Below are 19,624 nucleotides of genomic sequence, written 5' to 3' on the forward strand. Positions count from 1 at the left end.
AGGGGGACTCATCACGAGTATTTATTATTATACTCAACACAAGCATCACTAAGGTCATAATATCTTTCTCCGGTAAAAGTCGAATAATAGAAGTATGAAAAAAGAGGGGGACCCATGTGAAGCAGACCAGCAACTAGGGACCAAGCTACCAACAAGCGGTTTTTCTTTTGGGCAGCTATTCACCATTGGATCTCATCCATTCTCAGGGTGTGTTTGTGGAGGGCCGAGGAGGGGGGACTGTTAGGATTTGCGATTCTCCACCATGGTATGATATTGTCTGCTTTAAACATTCATGGCTTTGTTTTGAGCTTCCCAAAAGGCCTCATACTAATGAAGATGTATTCCTTTACTCATAAACTCATGATCATTCTCTAAATTAGCCCATGTGGGACTCACTCCCAACCATCCTCAACAATCCTCCCCTCAAACAAAGTACACTACTATGGAGCCCTCGAACAACCTCCTCTTAATTGAGGCTTGACTCCTTTCTCTAGAGCCCTCGAACAAAGTACACCCTTTGTTCGACACTTCTGTCACTTTTGAATACACCTTCGAGGCTTGCAATTCTTTGTTTGATATTTGAGAATTCTATTTTCATGGTTAAGTTTAGGGCATGGCTTTGATACTATGTTAGGAATCACGACTCTTCACAGTCGTATGATATTGTCCACTTTGAGATAAGCTCTCATGGATTCGTTTTGGGCTTCCCCAAATGCCTCGTACCAATTGATGGCTTTGTTTTGGACTTCCCCAAAATGTCTCGTACCAATGAAGATGTATTCCTTTAGAAAAGGGAGAGAAAAAGCAAAAAGGGGAGGCGTAGGAAAAAACACTGATGAAGAAGATCTATAAGGAGAGGGCAAAAAAGCAAAAAGGGGAGGTGTAGAAAAAACCACTGATGAAGAAGATCTAGAAGGAGGGGCGACCTCGTCTTGCTTGCTTTTAGTTGATAAATTTAATGAAGATAAGTTTGTAGAAGTAAGGAAATTCAGTTCTATTACGGTGAAAAATGACTATATTTATAGACAGTGGTTAACATAAGATAAAAATAAAATACTAATAGAAACCAGAATATCATGCCAAGAATTTAGCATAAGTTCATATCTATGATACCAGTGATTTGATATTCAGGAACTAAAACATAAAAATAGCAACTGAATCTTTTTCAACACGGGTGAACCTTGCTTCGCTCCTAAACTAGATTGAACAAGGTAAGTAAAGCGGCTTGATGAGAAGAAACGGGACTTTGTATATCATTTTATTTTATCTTATTGATTTTCTTATGAGATAATTGTTTAATGTGAACATGTGGAGGTCCGTGATTCTTAACCTGATGAGAGTCATGCTCTTAATTTAGCCATGTCAATAGAATTCTCAAATGTCAAAAAAAAAAAAAAAAAATCGAACCTTGAAGGTATAGTCAAAAGTGACTAACGTGTTGAACAAATGGGGTACTTTGTTCAAGGTTTCTAGAGAAGACGTCAAGTCTCGATTAAGGGGAGCTGTTCGAGGGCACCATAGACCTCAAGGGAGGTTCTGTGATATACTTTGTTTGAGGAGATGATTGTTGGAAAGTGTCCAACGTTGGCTAATCATGGAGATGATCATGGGTTTGTACGTAAATAATATGGTTTCTACCGACATTGAAGTGTGTCTAAATCGTTTAAGTTTATTTTTTAGGATCGTTCTTATTCAGATGTGGTTCCGATTCGTTCATAGGTCACAATTTTAGTCTAACATAGATTTAAAATGAGTGAGTGTCTCATTTGGCTATTTTTTAAAAGAAAAAGTTATTTGTTTACTTTTCAAAGTTGTACATGGGAGACTCACGCTTATCTTAAAGAATAGTAAACGTGGTTTGAGTATATACAGATACTGAGTAAGTAGCCACACTATTAGGGTCGACAAATGTAATCACATGCTTTCATGGTTCATGGTGAGACCTAACTTGTTTCTTGGACTCCACTTTTTTTTTCCTTGTAGGTTGAGTGCATAATGCTTCCCTACCTGTGGTTCATGCACATGTACATGAACCTATTTGGTGGGCTCGTGTGCGTACCCCTAGGCTTGATTACGGGCTAGCGCATGCTCACATTACAAAAACCCACCAATAGAAAGATATGAGCATGTATCATATAATGGTGTATGCCTCCGGTACAAAACATAATGGGGAAGTCTACTGTGCTTATACAACATGCATGAGATTTTGTAATTTCAAATCATGATACATAGTTATGATGCATATTATACTACCATTCTTTTCTTGACATAACTCTCATATGAGACATGCGTACGTGTAAATGACTAATCGATGTTTCACTAGACATAACATGAATATGGTATCAGTCATAACATAAATGAAGTACATGCATCACATAACATTCAAAACATACCATAATCATAACATATCATAACATTAGGATAGGAAGTGACACGTAGCTGAGTCACAGGGTACACGTCACTCATATGATTAAGTCATCCAATCAAGCCCAAAAAAATTCCAATAGTAAATTCACTTACTTGGTTGGCTTAAACAAAAGTCACTAACTACTCTCGGTGCTAGCCTCATTCAGCTCCTTGGAGTCCAACTCCACCTATGGAGTCCCATGACCTCATATTTAGGATATCATTAAGAAAATGAATTCACCTAACTTCTTTAACTAATCTAAATTTCGTTCCAAATATTTTAAATTGCTAAAATAGCAGTCATGCTAACCTCAAATGCTTCCAAAAGCATAAAGAATGACTCAAAAATGATCTAAAATGGTACGATAAGATCTAAAATACCAAAAGCCGAAGGAAGTGTGCAAGTCGAACCGAAGCCAAACCGAAAACTAACCACGTGCAGGGGTAGTAGTGTAAAATGGGTCAGGCGCAAGTCAAGTTGTGGGCTCGTGCAAGTTAGGTCCTTCTTGACCGTTTAAACCCTCATCTATTTGTGAGGGCTCATAATTTGCCACATGTGTCGGGTGGGTCAAATTCTTATTAGGCATTGTCACAATGCTACGTTATGCATAGTAGAGATTGACAATGCTACGTTATGCACAATGCTAATCGATATGTCATCGATCCAATCCAACCTCGAATCTCGAAGGGCCTAATGAAGCGTGGATACAATTTGTCTTTTCATCCAAGCCTTAGGACGCCTTTCATCAAAGTTGTCTTCATAACTTGTCATCTATTTCAAACTTCAGGTTATACGCGTTATCAGTGTAACTTTTTTGTTTTCTATGGGTTGTACACATCTTAACCTTTTGTATGACCTAATTTGTAGTATGGACGAACTTTGGTCCGAACAACTCGTGTTCGCCTATATTGTCCTACAATATTGTGGCATTTACTGTTTTCCACTTCAGGCTTTGAACAATATCACACCAATAGTCATTCGATATATATTGCTATAAGCAATTTTCATAAAGTGCAACTTGAAATCCAAATCGTTGGATGACCTTGCATACCTACCTCGCATATTCTTGCCCCTTTTATATGGAATAGAGAATTTAACCTGAAGTAACATGTGTAACTTTGCGAGTGAAACGAACTTCCATTTCTCAAATGACGATGCAACATTTCGCTTTCTTAGGTAGGTTGTTGAACCTCTTGGTACCATCTGGGTTTAATAAAAAGTGGTTTGAACATATCCTTTAACAATTCTCCACCGAACCTCTCACCTTAGAGGACCTAAACAATCCAGGATTCTATGCATCCATATCCTAGTACAAGTCCCAAGTTATGTATGAGACAAATAATCTCATGTTCCCTTAGTAAAATGTGGTAGGACGTCACCCATTTTATGTAATCTTAGTACTCTAGAAAGTCATTTCTCTATAATTATTAAATTTTATTAACTTTCACATGTCATTAACTTTAGAGAACTTTTCTCGTAGTTTTTGCTGTAAGTGCGAGTTATACTCAAGTGCGTTGACTGAGTCAAACTCAAAACCTTTGAACAAAATAGAAAGACATAAGCTCTTTTTTGTGGTATCAAAGAAAATAGAAAGTGGTCGGATTCTGGTGTTACCGTTCATGCTACTAGTGGCCTCATAAGCTCCTTTTGATTTTCTTGGTGACAATGAGTCTACTAGCTTCTTAAGATGTTTAGGGGGTTTAAATCTCAAACTCATGTTTTAAGGACACTCGGACTACCTTTTCAGGGCTAATTAATTTCTGAAAGCATTATAGTCTCGACCACTAGTCGCCACCTACAATCCTAAGGTGTTTGATCTATTAAAAACGCTCTAACTCATATCAATGGGAATTAATCTAGCTCTACCTCCCTATTCTTGACATAGTACATTCATGCATGCTTATTAGAGAGAACCATATCAATCACTTAATGCACGAAAAATATTATCTAAACAATCATGCAAGCTCAATTGAGGGACATCATTGATCAATTGTCAAGAGCACAAATCACAATATTCTAGTAAGATTTCAAGACCTTAATTTTTTTTTTTTTATTCAGGACCTACCAGTGAGATTTCAAGATGTTTGAAGCTCCCAACATGCAGAAAAGCTAGCAGGAGAAGGCAAGTGTCATCCATGTAAGCAACTACACGAACTTTAGGCAAGTAATACTTGTAGGGATCGTTAGGACGTGTTAGTAATGTGAGCATTCCTTACCTTAGGTGATTAGAAAATGCATGCTAAGGACTTCAAAAGGGTGTTTTTGGACAAGTATGTACAGTAGGTACAATGGTAAAAGTTACCATTATGCCCCTAAGTTGAGATTTCTGAGAACCATGCTATTTTATATTTTACGTGAGGCCTGAAAGGGAATATGCATGGCTAGAACACGTTGGAATACGCATTATGTGAGTGTTGTATGCATGTTGTAAGAAATTACAAAAATGCCCTTATGATGATATTTGTGAAGAATGATTTTTTATATGCTTTTTGTTGTTTGCTTGTATGTGTGCATGATACAGTATATGCTAGCTCCAGGTGTTTGACTGTGTGTTTTCCCCGTAAAGTTTGTTTATCTGCACAGAGCTTGGGCGTTATAGTTAGATTTGTTAGGGGATGACCTAGGTCTTGATGTCTACAGTAGACTGAGCGCCTTTTGATCATTAGCGACTATCGGAGGGTCTAAGACCATAGTTCTTTTAGACTAAGAAAGACTCGAGGAGTCAGAATAGAGAAGTGTGGAGTCAAAAGTTCGGGTTAATCCATCTAGTCGCCCAAGGAATCCAATAGACCTCCTTGGTTCCCAGATATGACTAAGGTGGATTACGTGCTTAGTTGATCGATAGAAATAACTACCTAGTAAAGCATGCATGGCAAAGCACAGTTAAGATTAGGGCGCTACAACTAGTGCAGTTTACATGTTGACCCAGGTCAGTACTTTTCAAGTAGACCTTGCACCTCACAATTTGACTCGAGCTGCTAACCTCGAACGTCCTGGAAACAAGAGAAGAGATTTAAACTGCCTAGGCTCCCTTAAGAATGAAGTAACCCTCCACCGCATCCAGAAATGACAAAAGTAGTCTCCTAGGCTAACAATAGTCGGTATTGTGTTTCCTTTCCACTCTTGTACGATACCATTGAGTTAGATGTGAGGCTGATTAGGGATGTGTAGCTCATTGGTTTGATGGATTACCATGTACGATTGATCCATCCTGTTGTAGGGTGTTGATCATATTGGATAGGTTCATAAACTAACCTCCCAAGGATGATGAGCAGGCTAGCATTTGCCATGTTGTCCCTATCTGGTACGGAGTCTATGTTGATAGGGCTTCATCTTCATATATCGGTTACCGCTGCAAGCTAAGCTAGCTAGTCAAGACTGTGTACAACAAGAGTAATACACCTAGAACCTAGAGTAAAGCCCGTGATCACCTGATAAGTCATGGATGCGATGAGTAAATCGTTTGCATAATGATAATTGGATCAAAATTGTATTATTTTGAACATCATCTTATAATTTTATTAAAATTTTTATTTAATTTTTGTGTTGTAGACTTCTTTTTTGTTTTAAATTTTTTGAGATTTCTATCTTTTATTTTTATTTGTTTTCGCTTTCATCTTTTAGTCTCGATTCTATATTTGAAACCTTGAAGTCATGTCGGGCTATTTGTGACGATTTCTCAAGCTTCGATCTATTTTACTTTTTTTATTTTTTAGGTTATCGGGCTGGGTCAGATTGATCCAATCATTTGCATACTGAATCTGTACCCAACCCGATTCAAATAGGGTTAAAAAAAACTCAACCCAACCCTTATTATTCAGGTTGAGTCGGGTTGGGTTCTTGGATTTTCAGATTTGATATACACCCCTACATGTGAGAGCCTCTTGAAAGAAAATTCGTAGGGATTTGAGAAAGAGAGTTTCAAGAAAACCTTAAATGGGAGAAAGGGTGGGAAATGTATGACATATTAGTGTTACCATGAGCTTGCGAGGACACCTTAGATTATAAGCTCTAGCCATACAAATTTAATTAATTAAACTCTTTAATTAATAAATTTTTATTCATTAACTATATGTCACTCCAGGTAGACTTAGAGTTGCACTCTTATGTTGTGTAGGACAAGTTATGTCTATTAATATAATCATTACAAACAAGTCAATCCTTCACGAATGGTTCATAATTATAGCTTGGTCACAAGTTCGTTTTACCTCTGTAATTATATCTTTCACCTTAAGTACCATTGATTCTCTAATGAACAATTTGTTTATGATCCAATCATAAACTAAGTACGGCCAATGAGAGGGTGGGACCCATTGTTCAAGTCTCAAAATAAACACATGAGATAATAACTTATCTACTTTCTCATGTGGAAATGAGTGATATTCATTTCGTGATATGTTCTCAGTTCCCTATTTGGTCAAGTCCCAAAATGGTAGACATATTGAATCGAGTACAAAAGTCATTCTCACCCATACAAGTCAAAGGACAAGTCTTCACAGGCAGAAGTTAATAACTCACTCACGATTAAGATTAAGTCGCATATAATTATCATGTGAAATAATAATCTTCTCAATTAACGAATTTATAAATAGAGAATAAATATTTCTAAATAAAAACTCATGTATAGATGCCCCACCCACTAGTCTCCACATTGAAAACTTTGTATTATGTGCTTAGTAAATTTGTATTTTATGTGAAACTAAGACACCAAATTTAAGTGAAATTTAATCCCTTAAAAGGAGTTATATTTCATGGGAAAGTACTCAGCACACTCATTAATCCCACATTGGAAAAATTAGTATTAAGCACCTTGTTTATAATTAACATTGAAATCCTTCACATTTGCCGAGCTTGTTAGTGTGACCTTGTGACCCGAACGGGGGCAATGAGATGGTTGAAGATTGGGGCTGTCCATTGAGTAAGGTCCTCCAAGATAAATTCTGGAAGGAGGGAGTTGGGCGAACGCCTTTATTTCACTGCCACGCCACTAGGGTTGGGTGACACTGCGTGAGGCTGGTTTCACAAAACAACATCACCTCCCGGCGATACTTTCATCCATACAACTCATGATTAAGGACCTATTATGGGGATGACTTTTAGTCCAGACAAAATTGGATGTGTAGTACTTCCCTACACACGATCGGTGCAAGTGTGGATCCTCAAGCGGTTCGCACCCCCCAGACCCATCATAGTCAAGCTAGCTGTAGCGAAAAATCATCTTTATGACACAACCCTATTTGCATATATTGGCCTCTTCATTAACATTAACTAGGGTTATGTCTTAGAAAAATAGTCGTCATAATGCATCATGGCATTTAATATATGCATATGATCCTAATATGGAATAACATCTATTGAGTCATTTTACATCATCATGTTCTCATGTGTCATCATCATTATGACATTATATCATGTCATCATCTCATATCATCATATAACATTATCATATTATCATAAAACATCATTACGTCATCATATAGCATGAATGACACGTGCAAGGGCCACTAGGCATGTGTCGTCATACATAAGGCAAGTCTTCCGACCAAGTCGATAGTAAGGTCACTTACTTGGTTGGCCTTAAACAAAATTTTATCTAGCTCAAAATTTGCTTGCTTTTGTCTTTCGAATTCATTTTCATTTATGTCGAGTCTTCACCTATTTTGAATATGAACTTAATTGTCTCGGTATAAATTGAATTTCATGTTTACATTGTTTCTAAATTGTATTGAGTAGTAAAACGTTAATAAAAAATATGTCAGTATTATTTCATGCCGTAGATGATACAGACAATCTAAAACAAAATTTAACCATCCCTAATTTCATGTATTACCATTACGATTAATTAATTTTTTTCTTTTCGTTATTACATGTAAAGTCAAGCCTTGATACATTGTATGGTATTGGTAAAGAATACTCTACAATGACAATAGAGCATGTGAAGGAAAACATCCCGTACAACAAGTGGTTGCTAAATTCTCTTTTGCCTCGAATATTTGTGTGGTTTATTAATACGGGGATAGAATTAGACTTCAAGGAGCAAGAAGAGGTAGCACCAAGTATAAATTAGTAATGCCAGCTTAGGCCAACTATGCATGTGTCTTTACTGGTGGCTTGGTTGGACGAATTGTATGATGTATGCTGATGCATGCCTCGTTGCCCCTACACGTGTCATGATTTTGATTGTTATGCTATGTTATGTTATACTATACTGTGTTGTGCTATGTTGTGTTATAAGATATGCAATAATGTGATTATGCCATGTTGTATAATGATATTGATGTTCTCTATGATATTAAGTGGTCCTTTTCCCTCCATGGTGTTTGATAGTGTGAGCATGCGCTAGCCGATGACTCAAATCGAGGAGTATGTAAACAAGCAATCCTGGTGGATCCATGCGCGCATGCGTGGATGACTCAAACCGAGGAGTATGTAAACAAGCAATCTTGGTGGATCCATGTGCGCATGCGTAGACTGTGTGGAGGAAAGTTCTACACATCTAACATTGTTTGGATGGAAAAGTTGTAACCGCCCAGATCCACCGCAGATACTGGTCCTCTTTGAGCTTTCCCTTTTGGGCTTCCCCTCAAGGCTTTCATTGTTTAGATGAGAAAGTTGTAACTGCTCAGATCCACCGTTAGCAGATATTGTCCTCTTTGGGCTTTCCCTTTCGGGCTTCCCCTCAAAGCTTTAAAACGCGTCTGCTAGGGAAAGGTTGGGCTTTCCCTTTCGGGCTTCTCCTCAAGGCTTTAAAACGCGTCTGCTAGGAAAAGGTTTTACACTCTTATAAAGGGTGTTTCGTTCTCCTCCCCAATCCACCCCCTTCAGGGCCCAACGTCCTCACTGGCACTCGTTCCTTTCTCCAATCTTTCGAGCTTCCCCTCAAGGCTTTAAAACACATCTACTAGGGAAAGGTTTTACACTCTTATAAAGGGTGTTTCGTTCTCCTCCCCAATCCACCCCCTTTTAGGGCCCAACGTCCTCATTGGCACTCGTTCCTTTCTCCAATCAATGTGGGACCCCCAACAAATCCACCCCCCTTCGAGACTCAGCGTCCTTACTGGTACACCGTCTCGTGTCTACCCCCTTCGAGGAATAGCTTCCTCACTGGCACATGGTTCGGTGTCTGGATTTGATACCATTTATAACGGCCCAGATTCACCACTAGCAGATATTGTCTTCTTTGGGCTTTCCCTTTTGTGCTTTCCCTCAAGGCTTTGAAATGCGTCTGCAGTGAAAAGTTCACACCCTTATAAAGAGTGTTTCATTCTCCTCCCCAACCAATGCGTGATATCACCGAAAGCGGAGCCCAAGACCATGCCATGGATGTTTCTATGAAAGAAAAACTCACACCACGTCGCATAAGGTTGCATTTTTCCAATCCCAATAACAGGGATACTTATTGAGTATTACTTAAAATACTCAAAGCCACGTGCTTTTCAAGTAAAAGTAAGACACCTCTATATCGATGACGACATTGTGATAAAGACCATGAAACAAGAGTTAGGATAGTCGCATTTATGCCTGTTTAATAACCCTCCAGTTATATTAGGGCTTGTGTTATGAACATTGCGTCAATCACAACTCTTTATGAAATATTTTCACAGACTTTTCACATATACTAAACATGTCATGCACGTAGTGACGTTTCTATTTTAATAGAAAAATAGGGACGTTCCTTTTACATTGATAACGAAAATCTCATAGATCTCAAATATTAAACATTCACAAATCAGATATTATTTATCTTAATAATAATTTTAAATGTAAAGTTAAATTGTAATTCTATTTTCGAGTTGGTCATGTTATTCAACGTGAAAATATTATTATGAATATTTTTTAAAATTTTTAACTAAAAAAATACAAACAAATCAATAAATAAATAATAATAATAATAAAATAAAATAAAACCAACGAAAATTACAATTATAATTTCTATAGAAGGGAGAAAAAAATGAAAAATCAATAGAAACCTCCCGTCTCCGGTGTGGGTAATCTTCCAGTCCGCAGGTGTTCGACAAAAAATTGATTCAGAAAGTTGCGATCCGAATGGTGCTCTCCGGCTCTAGATTTGGAAGGAGGCGTTGGATTGGGCAAAGAACATGGCGCAATCGATTCCCCTTCAGAATCTCTTCCCGACGAATCTTTCATCTCACAATCCTATGCCTCGCTTTGATCGCAATTCTGCCTCCCATTTTCTTCCATTTCAAGCTCAAGCGCTTTCAGCAGGTAATCTTTCTCCTAATCTGATCTCTACTCTGTAATTCAATTCCAAAATCGCATGATTGTGTTTGTTCTCTGTATAGATGCAACAAGGGAAGTGCAAATGGATGAATGATCCTCCACTTGTGTGTGCTCATGGAGGCGACTCATCCAAGGCCTTTCCGAACACTGTACGATTCCTCTATTCGCTTTAGGTACCGAATCATCTCTGATCGATCTTTATTGGTTATGATCTTCTCCACTACTTCCTACAGATGGATGCATATAGCTTAGCGCTTCGGTCTCAAGCCAACTGCATTGAAGTTGATGTTTCTCGCTCTTCAGATGGAGTCTTATTTGCACTTCATGACAGGTATGTAAAACAAGTTTGTACAACACATGTATGTGCACAGGCAACAACCATCACCGTTTCCAATTGTATCTAAATCAGTTAAGAAGGCTAGGGCATGTCAATTTGCTTCTCCTGCAATGTAATCAAGATTAAATAATCAAGATGATTCTTATATTAGGTTGTGGTCGAGGTGTACTCAGTGTTGAAATATTCAGTGGACTTGGTGATATGGACTGGGATTGTTATGGAACCAGCGGTCTTTAGATATTAAATGGCTAAATATATTTTACTCTGTTCTTTTATTCTCATATTACGAAACTTTTGATGATATTTGGAGGCTTGATTATCACCTGATAGGCAGGGACTTGCAGAGGATAACTGGATCAAATACTTCTCAAGTTGGAAATTTTAGCATGAAAGAGGTGAGTTTAGATTCTGCATCTTGATATCTGTATTAAACAACTCTCTAATTGAGGTGCATAGGGAGTTTGCTTTATTATGAATTTTCCCCAGTTCATGTATATAAATATATATACCAACACCCATTATAGACTTCTGCAAATAAGACTCTGTAGTCTCCATTGAATTGCTTCTTGGGTTAGCAGATATCAGTCGCTGTTAGGGAGGATTGGATGAGAGGGGAATTAGGTTGATTCATTAAATGATTTTATTATGTAATAAAGGCTTGTTGTGTTCTATCTCAGAGAGAAGTGAGTCTTGATTAAAAGTTCTTCTTTCTTTATGTTCCATCACAGAGCAATTTTACAGTGTTGGTTGAGCTGATTGCTCAAATTTAGTGCCTAAAGTGTACTTAGCTTTGTGTAGACGGGACTTGATTATTTAGATTTATCTAGATTAGCGTCATTTTCTTTTCCTACCATGTTGTACCGTTTGGACCCCAAAATTCCTGGGCTTTCTAATGTGTGCTTACATTTTCAATTAAGAACCAATAACCACTTGTTAATGTTTCGAGGATATCGTTTTCCATTTAGTGTAATACTAAATCCTTAGGCACTACATTGATTACTGATGCCATTTCGTTCAGAAGAGGTTTATTTGTGCTTATCACACTAAATGCTTTTCTTTTTATTATGTATACAAAAAATGAAAATTGTTTCTATTTTATAAATGACTTATTAGAAACAAAATTGAAAGGTTGAGGACTAAGTAGATATTTTTTAATAGAAGAACTTATTAGACGCAAGATTTAAAGTTTAAGGACCTATTACACGGTTTTTAAAGTTCAAGATCCTATTAGACACAAACCTCAAAGTTCAAGGACTAAACTTGTAATTAAATCCAAATATAAATATAGTAATACATGATTACATAGAATGATATTTATTTTATTTTACATTCTTGAGTTTGTATTCAATAAATTTTCTTTTTCTTCAATGTCCATTTTTTCTTTCAAGAAATAGCAGAGAACAAAATTTCTGGTTAAAAGTAATAAAACAATGTGAATGATTGCCTTATCCTCACTGACTCACAAAAGGTGTCAAAGAGCAACTAAAAGTCAACTAAGGCAATTGCATGAGTGTAGGGGCTCTCCAGTCTCCATCGACAATCATATGGTTGCCTTTTGTCATGCTAGTTATAGTTATATTGGTTGCAATTAGTTATAGGCTTGTAATGGTTACTTGGATAAATTGTAAAAGAATAGTAGGGAAAATTGAGTCGATTATTGGAAGGGGTCTCTCTAACAATAGCCTGGTTTTGCACTACGCTAATAATAGCTTGTCAAGATTACGTAATAGCCTCGCTTCACTATGCTAATAACAACTCATCATGCTTCACTATGCTAATAACAACTCATCAACATTACTTATGCGTAAAAAGGCAGGAATTTTTTCCTCTTGGAGCTATGGGATTCAATACATTGGCTGTAAACCTGTTACTTTCTAACGTAATCCCTACTTCATCATCTTGTTTCCTGGCCCCTGGGAGTCTGGGTACCCAGTAGAAACAAGGTGGCAGTCAGACTTAGTCTTTATCTCTGGGGTGGCATTCTCTTTTGCATCTTTTTGCATGCCACAGAATCTGTTTCTCATTTCTGCTACACTGCCATAGAGACAACTCTTATGAGATGCTCGACAGACTCCGTGTTCCTGTTTCTGGCAAACCATACAAGCAATAAGTCGCAATGGTGTTGATTAATGCCTGTTAGAGATATTTTGTAAGAGATTTGTCCAGAAAAGAGCATTTCCCTAGAGGCTACTAAAAAGGATATATAGGAGCTAATTTATTTCTATTTCTTCCTCTAGGAGCTCTCTATCATGATTTTTCTGATTATAGTCTTTCTTGATTTTTCCTCAATGGGAGAGGGCTGACTCCTTTGACTTGTTTGTTAATGGCTCCTTTATAATTTATTCTTCTATGAAATATTTTTTTATCCTCAATTTCTGTATATGGATATATTTTTTTTTTTTTCTCTTTGTAACATTATTCTGTAGTTTGCGGTTATAGATAAAAAATCTTGGAGCTTTTTATCAACACACTAATAAATTGCTGGATTTCAACATTCCTACAATTGAAGAAGCATTAGTGGTAAGCTTTAGTATATATGCTCTCTTAGAATGAATTCATTATATACCATTTAATGCCTATCTGATCCTGCTTGCCAAAATCCAGTTTGATATTTCTTAGTTTATTCTTTGGAAGACTCGGCATTTTCAGTTGACTATCATTCCCTTGTATTTGTGCAGTTAATATCAAAATCAGTTAAGCAGGTGATTCTAGATGCAAAGATAGGACCACCGTCATATGAAAATGGGCTTGCAAAGGACATCATTTCTGTTGTGAGTTTTCTCTTCTTTCTCCTTTGTCTGCACAATTTTCTACTAACGAAGACATTATCTAAACATGTTAATCTAAGTTCTTATTTTTTGGAGTATTTGTAAAATATAAGGTTGTTCTAGTTGTGGCTGTGTTCTAGAATAGTACTAGCAATTTTAGGATTAACCGTACAGCTGACAGTTGCAATATTTTGCCTTCATCTTTGTATTATCTTACTTTTAAACCCGTGATCTTTACCATCTCTCCCTCCGGAACTGAAGAAAGCATAGTGTTTGTTGATACTATTATGTATTAGTCGAAGGAATTATGGGTGTACTCGAGGGGGAAGCTTTCAGTTTATGTTGGAACTGGGGTTGTAGCTTGGATGAGAGATGGGATGATAGTGCCTGTGGCATTAGTGAGGCACTGAACTTCCACTCGAAGAGGAGACTAGTTTATGTGTTAAGCCTATTCATGTTTCATCAACACTGGAGAGGTGTTTTGTATGGTTTATGTGGGGCCATTTCAAGGCAGTTTCATTCTTGCTAGCAGAAATGGTGAGTGGTGGAGAGGTGTTTTGTATGGTTAGGCACTGGAGAGGTGTTTTGTATGGTTTTTTTTCTCTCCCAAGTTGTAATTAATGAGGATGTGCTAGAAAAGTAGCCTACATCATCCCTAGTGTGATGTGCACATTCCGACCGGTAATAAATGAGTGGGGAGGCTCCAAGTATCTCAAATACTTAGAGAATTGCATTGTAATTCTGTTATGTTTTATGTTTCAATCTATTTGGGTTCTACTACATTTGTTCACACAATTATAAGCTAAGGAGAGAGGGCAAAAGGATAGAGATTGAAATGGAGAGTGATGTTAGGGAAGTAGCATTTAAAATAATAATAAAATGTCAAGAAGGAAGACGAGTTGATCTAAAGGGCACCCCTTACAGCTGCATGTCTCCGCACGCTCCCACTATCAATAGTGGTCTACACTCCATCTAAAAAAAATAGAGTAACATGGAATGAGTATAAAAATACTCAGTAAACAAAGTAATTGTAGGCTTTTGTCGAACTTAATCCTTTACAAGGAAACTTAGGCTATGTGTCATAACTATCCCTAGCGATAGCCAAACTATGGCTTAACATCTGTATCAAACTGTGTAGGTCATTGTGTAACTAATCCTTAGCATACCTTGTTTAAGGAGTACTCAATCTCTCTTAGGTTCACAACCTAGAGGTTTTCTATTTTCTCCTTGGCTCTAGGTTTCACATATGTCTAGGTCCTTCGTTAGTCTTGCGCAAAGTGTGCCTTGAATCGCTGCGGCCCATGGAAAGGCTCAAGGGTAATACTCATAAGTCTAGAGGAGCCTTTTTGCTTTAAGATGATGATTGTACTCCATGCATGTCTACCTACTGAGCTCTAATTGGTGGGTGACCCTAGCGGTGTCAGGCAACATCTACATGTTCCTAAGATCAGTAAACTACCGGTCACTATGCCTTTTCAGACTGGAACAGTAAACTGCATGCTTATGTACCTTCCTCGGGTTAGAACAGTAAAACTACCTGTCTTAGGAAGAATAACTTCTTGTTACTTCACTTTTTTAGGGTAGAACAGTAAACTACCTGTCAATACACCACTCGGGCTAGATCGTAAAAAAGGCCATGGCTCTCCCCATTAGGCACCACCGTTAAAACTTCAATAGTAAACTCTCTATGACTCCTGAAAACCCTCTATGAGTGACAACTAAGCCATGTGTAACAAGTAGGTCATAACTCCTGCGGGTTAGTTCATGCATAGAGACGTCAAATCCTGGTGCATCCCTAATGGAAGATGATAGTATAGATGGATAAAAAAGGAGGAAACAAACAAGTGTGGCCATCAAATTTGACTTGGAAAAAAGCCTTCAACAAGGTCAATTGGACTTCCTAGAAAAACATTTTTGTAGCCAAAGACTTTGGCTCAAAATGGCGAGTGAGGATAAAAAGTTGCATTTCATCCACAAACTTCTCCTTCATCATTAATAGAAGACAAAAAGGGAAGATCTATGCTACTCGGGGTCTTCGACAAGGGAACCCACTATCACCTTTTTTTTCTTAATGATAATTGATTGCCTTAGTCGCTTGCTCACCAAGTAGAATAGGAAGGGCTTTCAAGTTGTTAACAAAGGTTTAAGTATCAACAAGTTTGCAAATGACACAATCATCTTTTTTAAATTGTTAGATGTCTCATCTATAAAACAAACAAGACAGTGAAGATCTTCAAAAGATTCTTAGGACAAAACATCAACCTTAAAAAAAATAAAAAACAGAGATAATGAGCATCAATAATAGCACAAAGGATATCGAAGACTTTGCCCACAAATACACTTGTAAAAAGGGTGCATGACCGAATATTTACTTAGGATTGCCCTTAAATGGGAACCCCAAATCCTTCTCTTTTGGAAGACTATTATTGAAAAAATAGAAAGAAAGATATCAATGTGTTCATCATGTTACCCTTCCAAAGGTAGAATGCTCACCCTAATATAAGCCACTTTGTCCAACCTTTCCACTTAATACATGTCTCTATTTGAGATGCATTAGATAGTGGATACGGAAATAGAAAGATTATTCGTAAACTAAATGTGGAAAGATGACCTACCCCTTATTCAATGGAATACCGTAAGCCTCCCTATAGATAAGGGAGGACTCAGCCTTTTTTTTTTCTTTAAGGATAAGAATAGAGCTCTCCTCGCCAAATAGGTATGGAGATATTACCACGAAGACACTGCATTGTGGAGAAATCTTATAAAGATTAAATTTAAATCCTTCATCATGTACCTTCTGCAAAGGAGCATGGAGGTATATAAAAAAGCACTAAAACCTCAGCATGTACCGCATTCTCCATAGGATGGGTGATGGAGAAAGCACATCTTTCTGGACTGACCCTTGGGTTGACAACGGTATCCTCTTTTGTATTGACTCTCACAAAGCAAAACTGCCATGGTTAAAGAAACGTGGAAAGACAAACAAATTCTAGGACTTGAAACTCTGTAGGAACCTAAAGGATAATGAAGTTAAGGAATGAGCCGAATTAAGCCTTTACTTATCCCAATGGTACTGTCTCAAGAAGTAAACTCATTGAAATGACTACCCAGCTTGACGGGTCTTCACAAAATCTTGGATGATGAATATGGAAAGGAGATGGTGCATAAAGCCATTAGCTCCTGTGACAACCTACAAAAAAAAGAAAAAAGAATGCTCTACTTGACTCTATTTCCAAATCGGTGCCAGTATGCAAGAAAGATAGCGAATCACGAAACAATCTATTTATGCAGAAGATATATACTTATGGTTTATGAACAAAAATTCTTAATATTTTCGAATGACATCTCACTTTTCATAGGGATGGAAAGGAGTTATTGAACATGACCTTAACATACCATCCATTCAAGAATACAAAACTTCTCCTATGAACAAACGTCATTATGGTTTTCTTTTGGAATCTATGGAAAAAAAGAAGAAAGAAATCAATGAGTATTCAGAGAGAATACGTGGACTTATGTGACTCTTTGAAAAACTAATCTTGCCTAAATTTTATGTTCTTCCGTTGAAGATTGAGTTTTGGAAATTGATAGTTAAAATGTCTTTAAGCCGGGTTTCTCCACCAAAATCAAATTAAATTCAATTTCCACAAGTCAGCACATTAGTCAATGAAAATGTAAGAGAATTAAACACAATAAGTGTAAGTATTAAGACCTATCAGCTGCTCATAAATGAAAAAAAAAAAAAAAAAAAAATAGAGGGCCGCTTGTCCTGTCTCATTGGTTAGAAGCGTTAAGATGAGTTTTATATATGTATATATATATATAACACACACACACATACATTGGGAGTGGTAGGAATTAGCAGCATAGGGTTCTTCTGGAGGCATTATTATTATGTGCAATGTCCATTCTCTATCTGTTCAAGATGTGGTGCACGAGTCCTTTTTCATTTCTATTCAGTTTTTCAATTAAGACTGCTCAACCTTAAAGCTCTATGACCCTTCAAAGTATAGGTACAGGGGAACAGATGGCTTTTGGGTCGATTAAGTTTCTTTCTTGTTTAGTCCTTTTGGGCTGTTTTGGTGCTTGCATTGAGAAACTTATAGAAAATTATTGTGCGAAGATGTAAGGGAGAGGGTGGTTCTCAATGAGTCATGTCCTTGTTTCCAAATAATCGCAACAGCTTTTTCTAGAGCCTTTACTCTTTTAGGTCCATACGTGTAATAGTTACTTTTATGTGATCTATTTATTCCTGATTACCAACAACTGAATATTTTCTTTTAATTTTTCTTCTTTCTGAGTAGTCTCATTTGTTGGCATTGTTATTGTATCTCTCTAGCCTTATTCAAGTGTGCAAAGTTATTGTTTTGAGGCAAACTGCCTTGTTTTCCTTCTCATTTCTTTGATTTCGGCTTATGGAATTTCTTCATATTTTTAGCCTAATGTTCATGGAAAAATTTCAGGTCGAGAAGACACAATGTAAGAATTGTCTTGTATGGGCTAAGAGCGATAGCTTAGTGAGGGACATAATCAAATTATCATCGGATATGAAGGTGAGTGAAAACTGGTCTTAGTATTCAACTACTCAAGTTATTTTGACTTACCATTATTTAACCTAGTGGATAGTTTACTTTTCCGAGTGCTAATGTTGCATAGATTTGTTTGGCTAAACCTCTTCGACATTCAGTTCACATCATCAAAAGACATTGACTTGATGTAATCTGTGTTTATTTTAACGATCTGCTCCTAAACTCTTGTCATTGAGCTGTGTTATTAAAGTTTATAGAGCGAGCTCGGTATCCCGCATTATTGATCTTGTGTTCATGCAGCTGGATTTTAATGTCCTTGAATCTCTTAATTGTGCCTGGGTATTTTTCAATGTCAAACATAGATTTTCCGTTATTAACCGTTCATTTGTAAGCAGTGGATTTGACTTTTTAACTGTCAGAGAATCGAAAGTTTGCACGTTTCATATAACGCATATGTTTTACGTGCAGGTGGGGTATATCGTAATGATGGACCCATCTACAGGTGAAAGAACGAACTTGCTGAGAATGAAAGGAGCCAAGGTGGTTGGTGCCTATCATCCATTGATTGATGAAGACCTTATGCGAATGATGCACAGGTATAGCTTCCATTCGATGCAAAAGTTAGAGGTTTGAATCACGCACCGTTTTATGTTATTAAACTCGGAAAACAAAAAAGTTTGGAAGGCAGCCAATGGGCTTGCATTGTAGAATCAAGTTGACATGTTTTGATCAACAGGAGAGATAAAAAGGTGTATGCATGGACAGTTGATGATGTGGACTCGATGAAAAGAATGCTAGTCGAGGGAGTAGATGCTGTCGTTACGAGCAACCCGACACTACTCGGAAGTGTAATGCAAGATATCAGAACTACATGCCTTGAGAATGGTTTTTCACTTCCATCAAGATAATGAAAGTACTTCAACATTCCAACTCCTACCCAAGCTATTCTTTCGTTCTTTTTCCCTTCAATTTCCTCATTGTTCCTCTTATCTTCTGTGGAAGATGTTGATTTGTTTCTAAATAGTTCCTCGTTGATGCGTTGCATACTCTCGGATAATCTTTGATTATTCAGATATACAATATTATATACATCTCATAATAAGAATAAGAACACAAATTTGAAATTTAAGATTTGTTTCCCATTAGTTTCTCTTCAATAGACATGCCTACTGTAGGATTAGTATGTGCTTTGGACAAGTAATTTCAAGAATCTATGGGTGGTCGTGTTCAAATTCTTTGAAAAGAACCACTCCTAGCCTAAAGAATTGTATTACTTTCTCAAAAGTTAATAGTTGCGAGATCTCACATTGATTGAACAGGGAAACGAAACATTTCTTTTATA

The 19,624-nt window shown here is 37.1% G+C and overlaps 1 protein-coding gene and 1 long non-coding RNA gene across 2 annotated transcripts; both read left to right on the forward strand.

Moving 5' to 3' along the window:
• The first annotated feature begins 10,453 nt into the window (after positions 1–10,453).
• On the forward strand, positions 10,454–19,411 carry LOC111436688 (glycerophosphodiester phosphodiesterase GDPD4). Its single transcript, XM_023074419.1, has 9 exons — positions 10,454–10,633; positions 10,711–10,797; positions 10,882–10,979; positions 11,320–11,380; positions 13,425–13,505; positions 13,664–13,756; positions 18,217–18,306; positions 18,751–18,878; positions 19,019–19,411. The coding sequence occupies exons 1-9, from the start codon at positions 10,454–10,456 to the stop codon at positions 19,188–19,190; spliced, it is 990 nt and encodes a 329-aa protein (XP_022930187.1). The 3' UTR covers positions 19,191–19,411.
• On the forward strand, positions 13,769–14,533 carry LOC111436689. Its single transcript, XR_002709303.1, has 2 exons — positions 13,769–14,297; positions 14,334–14,533. It is a non-coding gene; the product is annotated as an uncharacterized LOC111436689 (long non-coding RNA).
• Positions 19,412–19,624: the final 213 nt, after the last annotated feature.

This window comes from Cucurbita moschata, unplaced genomic scaffold, assembly GCF_002738365.1.
Source record: "Cucurbita moschata cultivar Rifu unplaced genomic scaffold, Cmos_1.0 Cmo_Scf00058, whole genome shotgun sequence".
Lineage (NCBI taxonomy): Eukaryota > Viridiplantae > Streptophyta > Magnoliopsida > Cucurbitales > Cucurbitaceae > Cucurbita > Cucurbita moschata.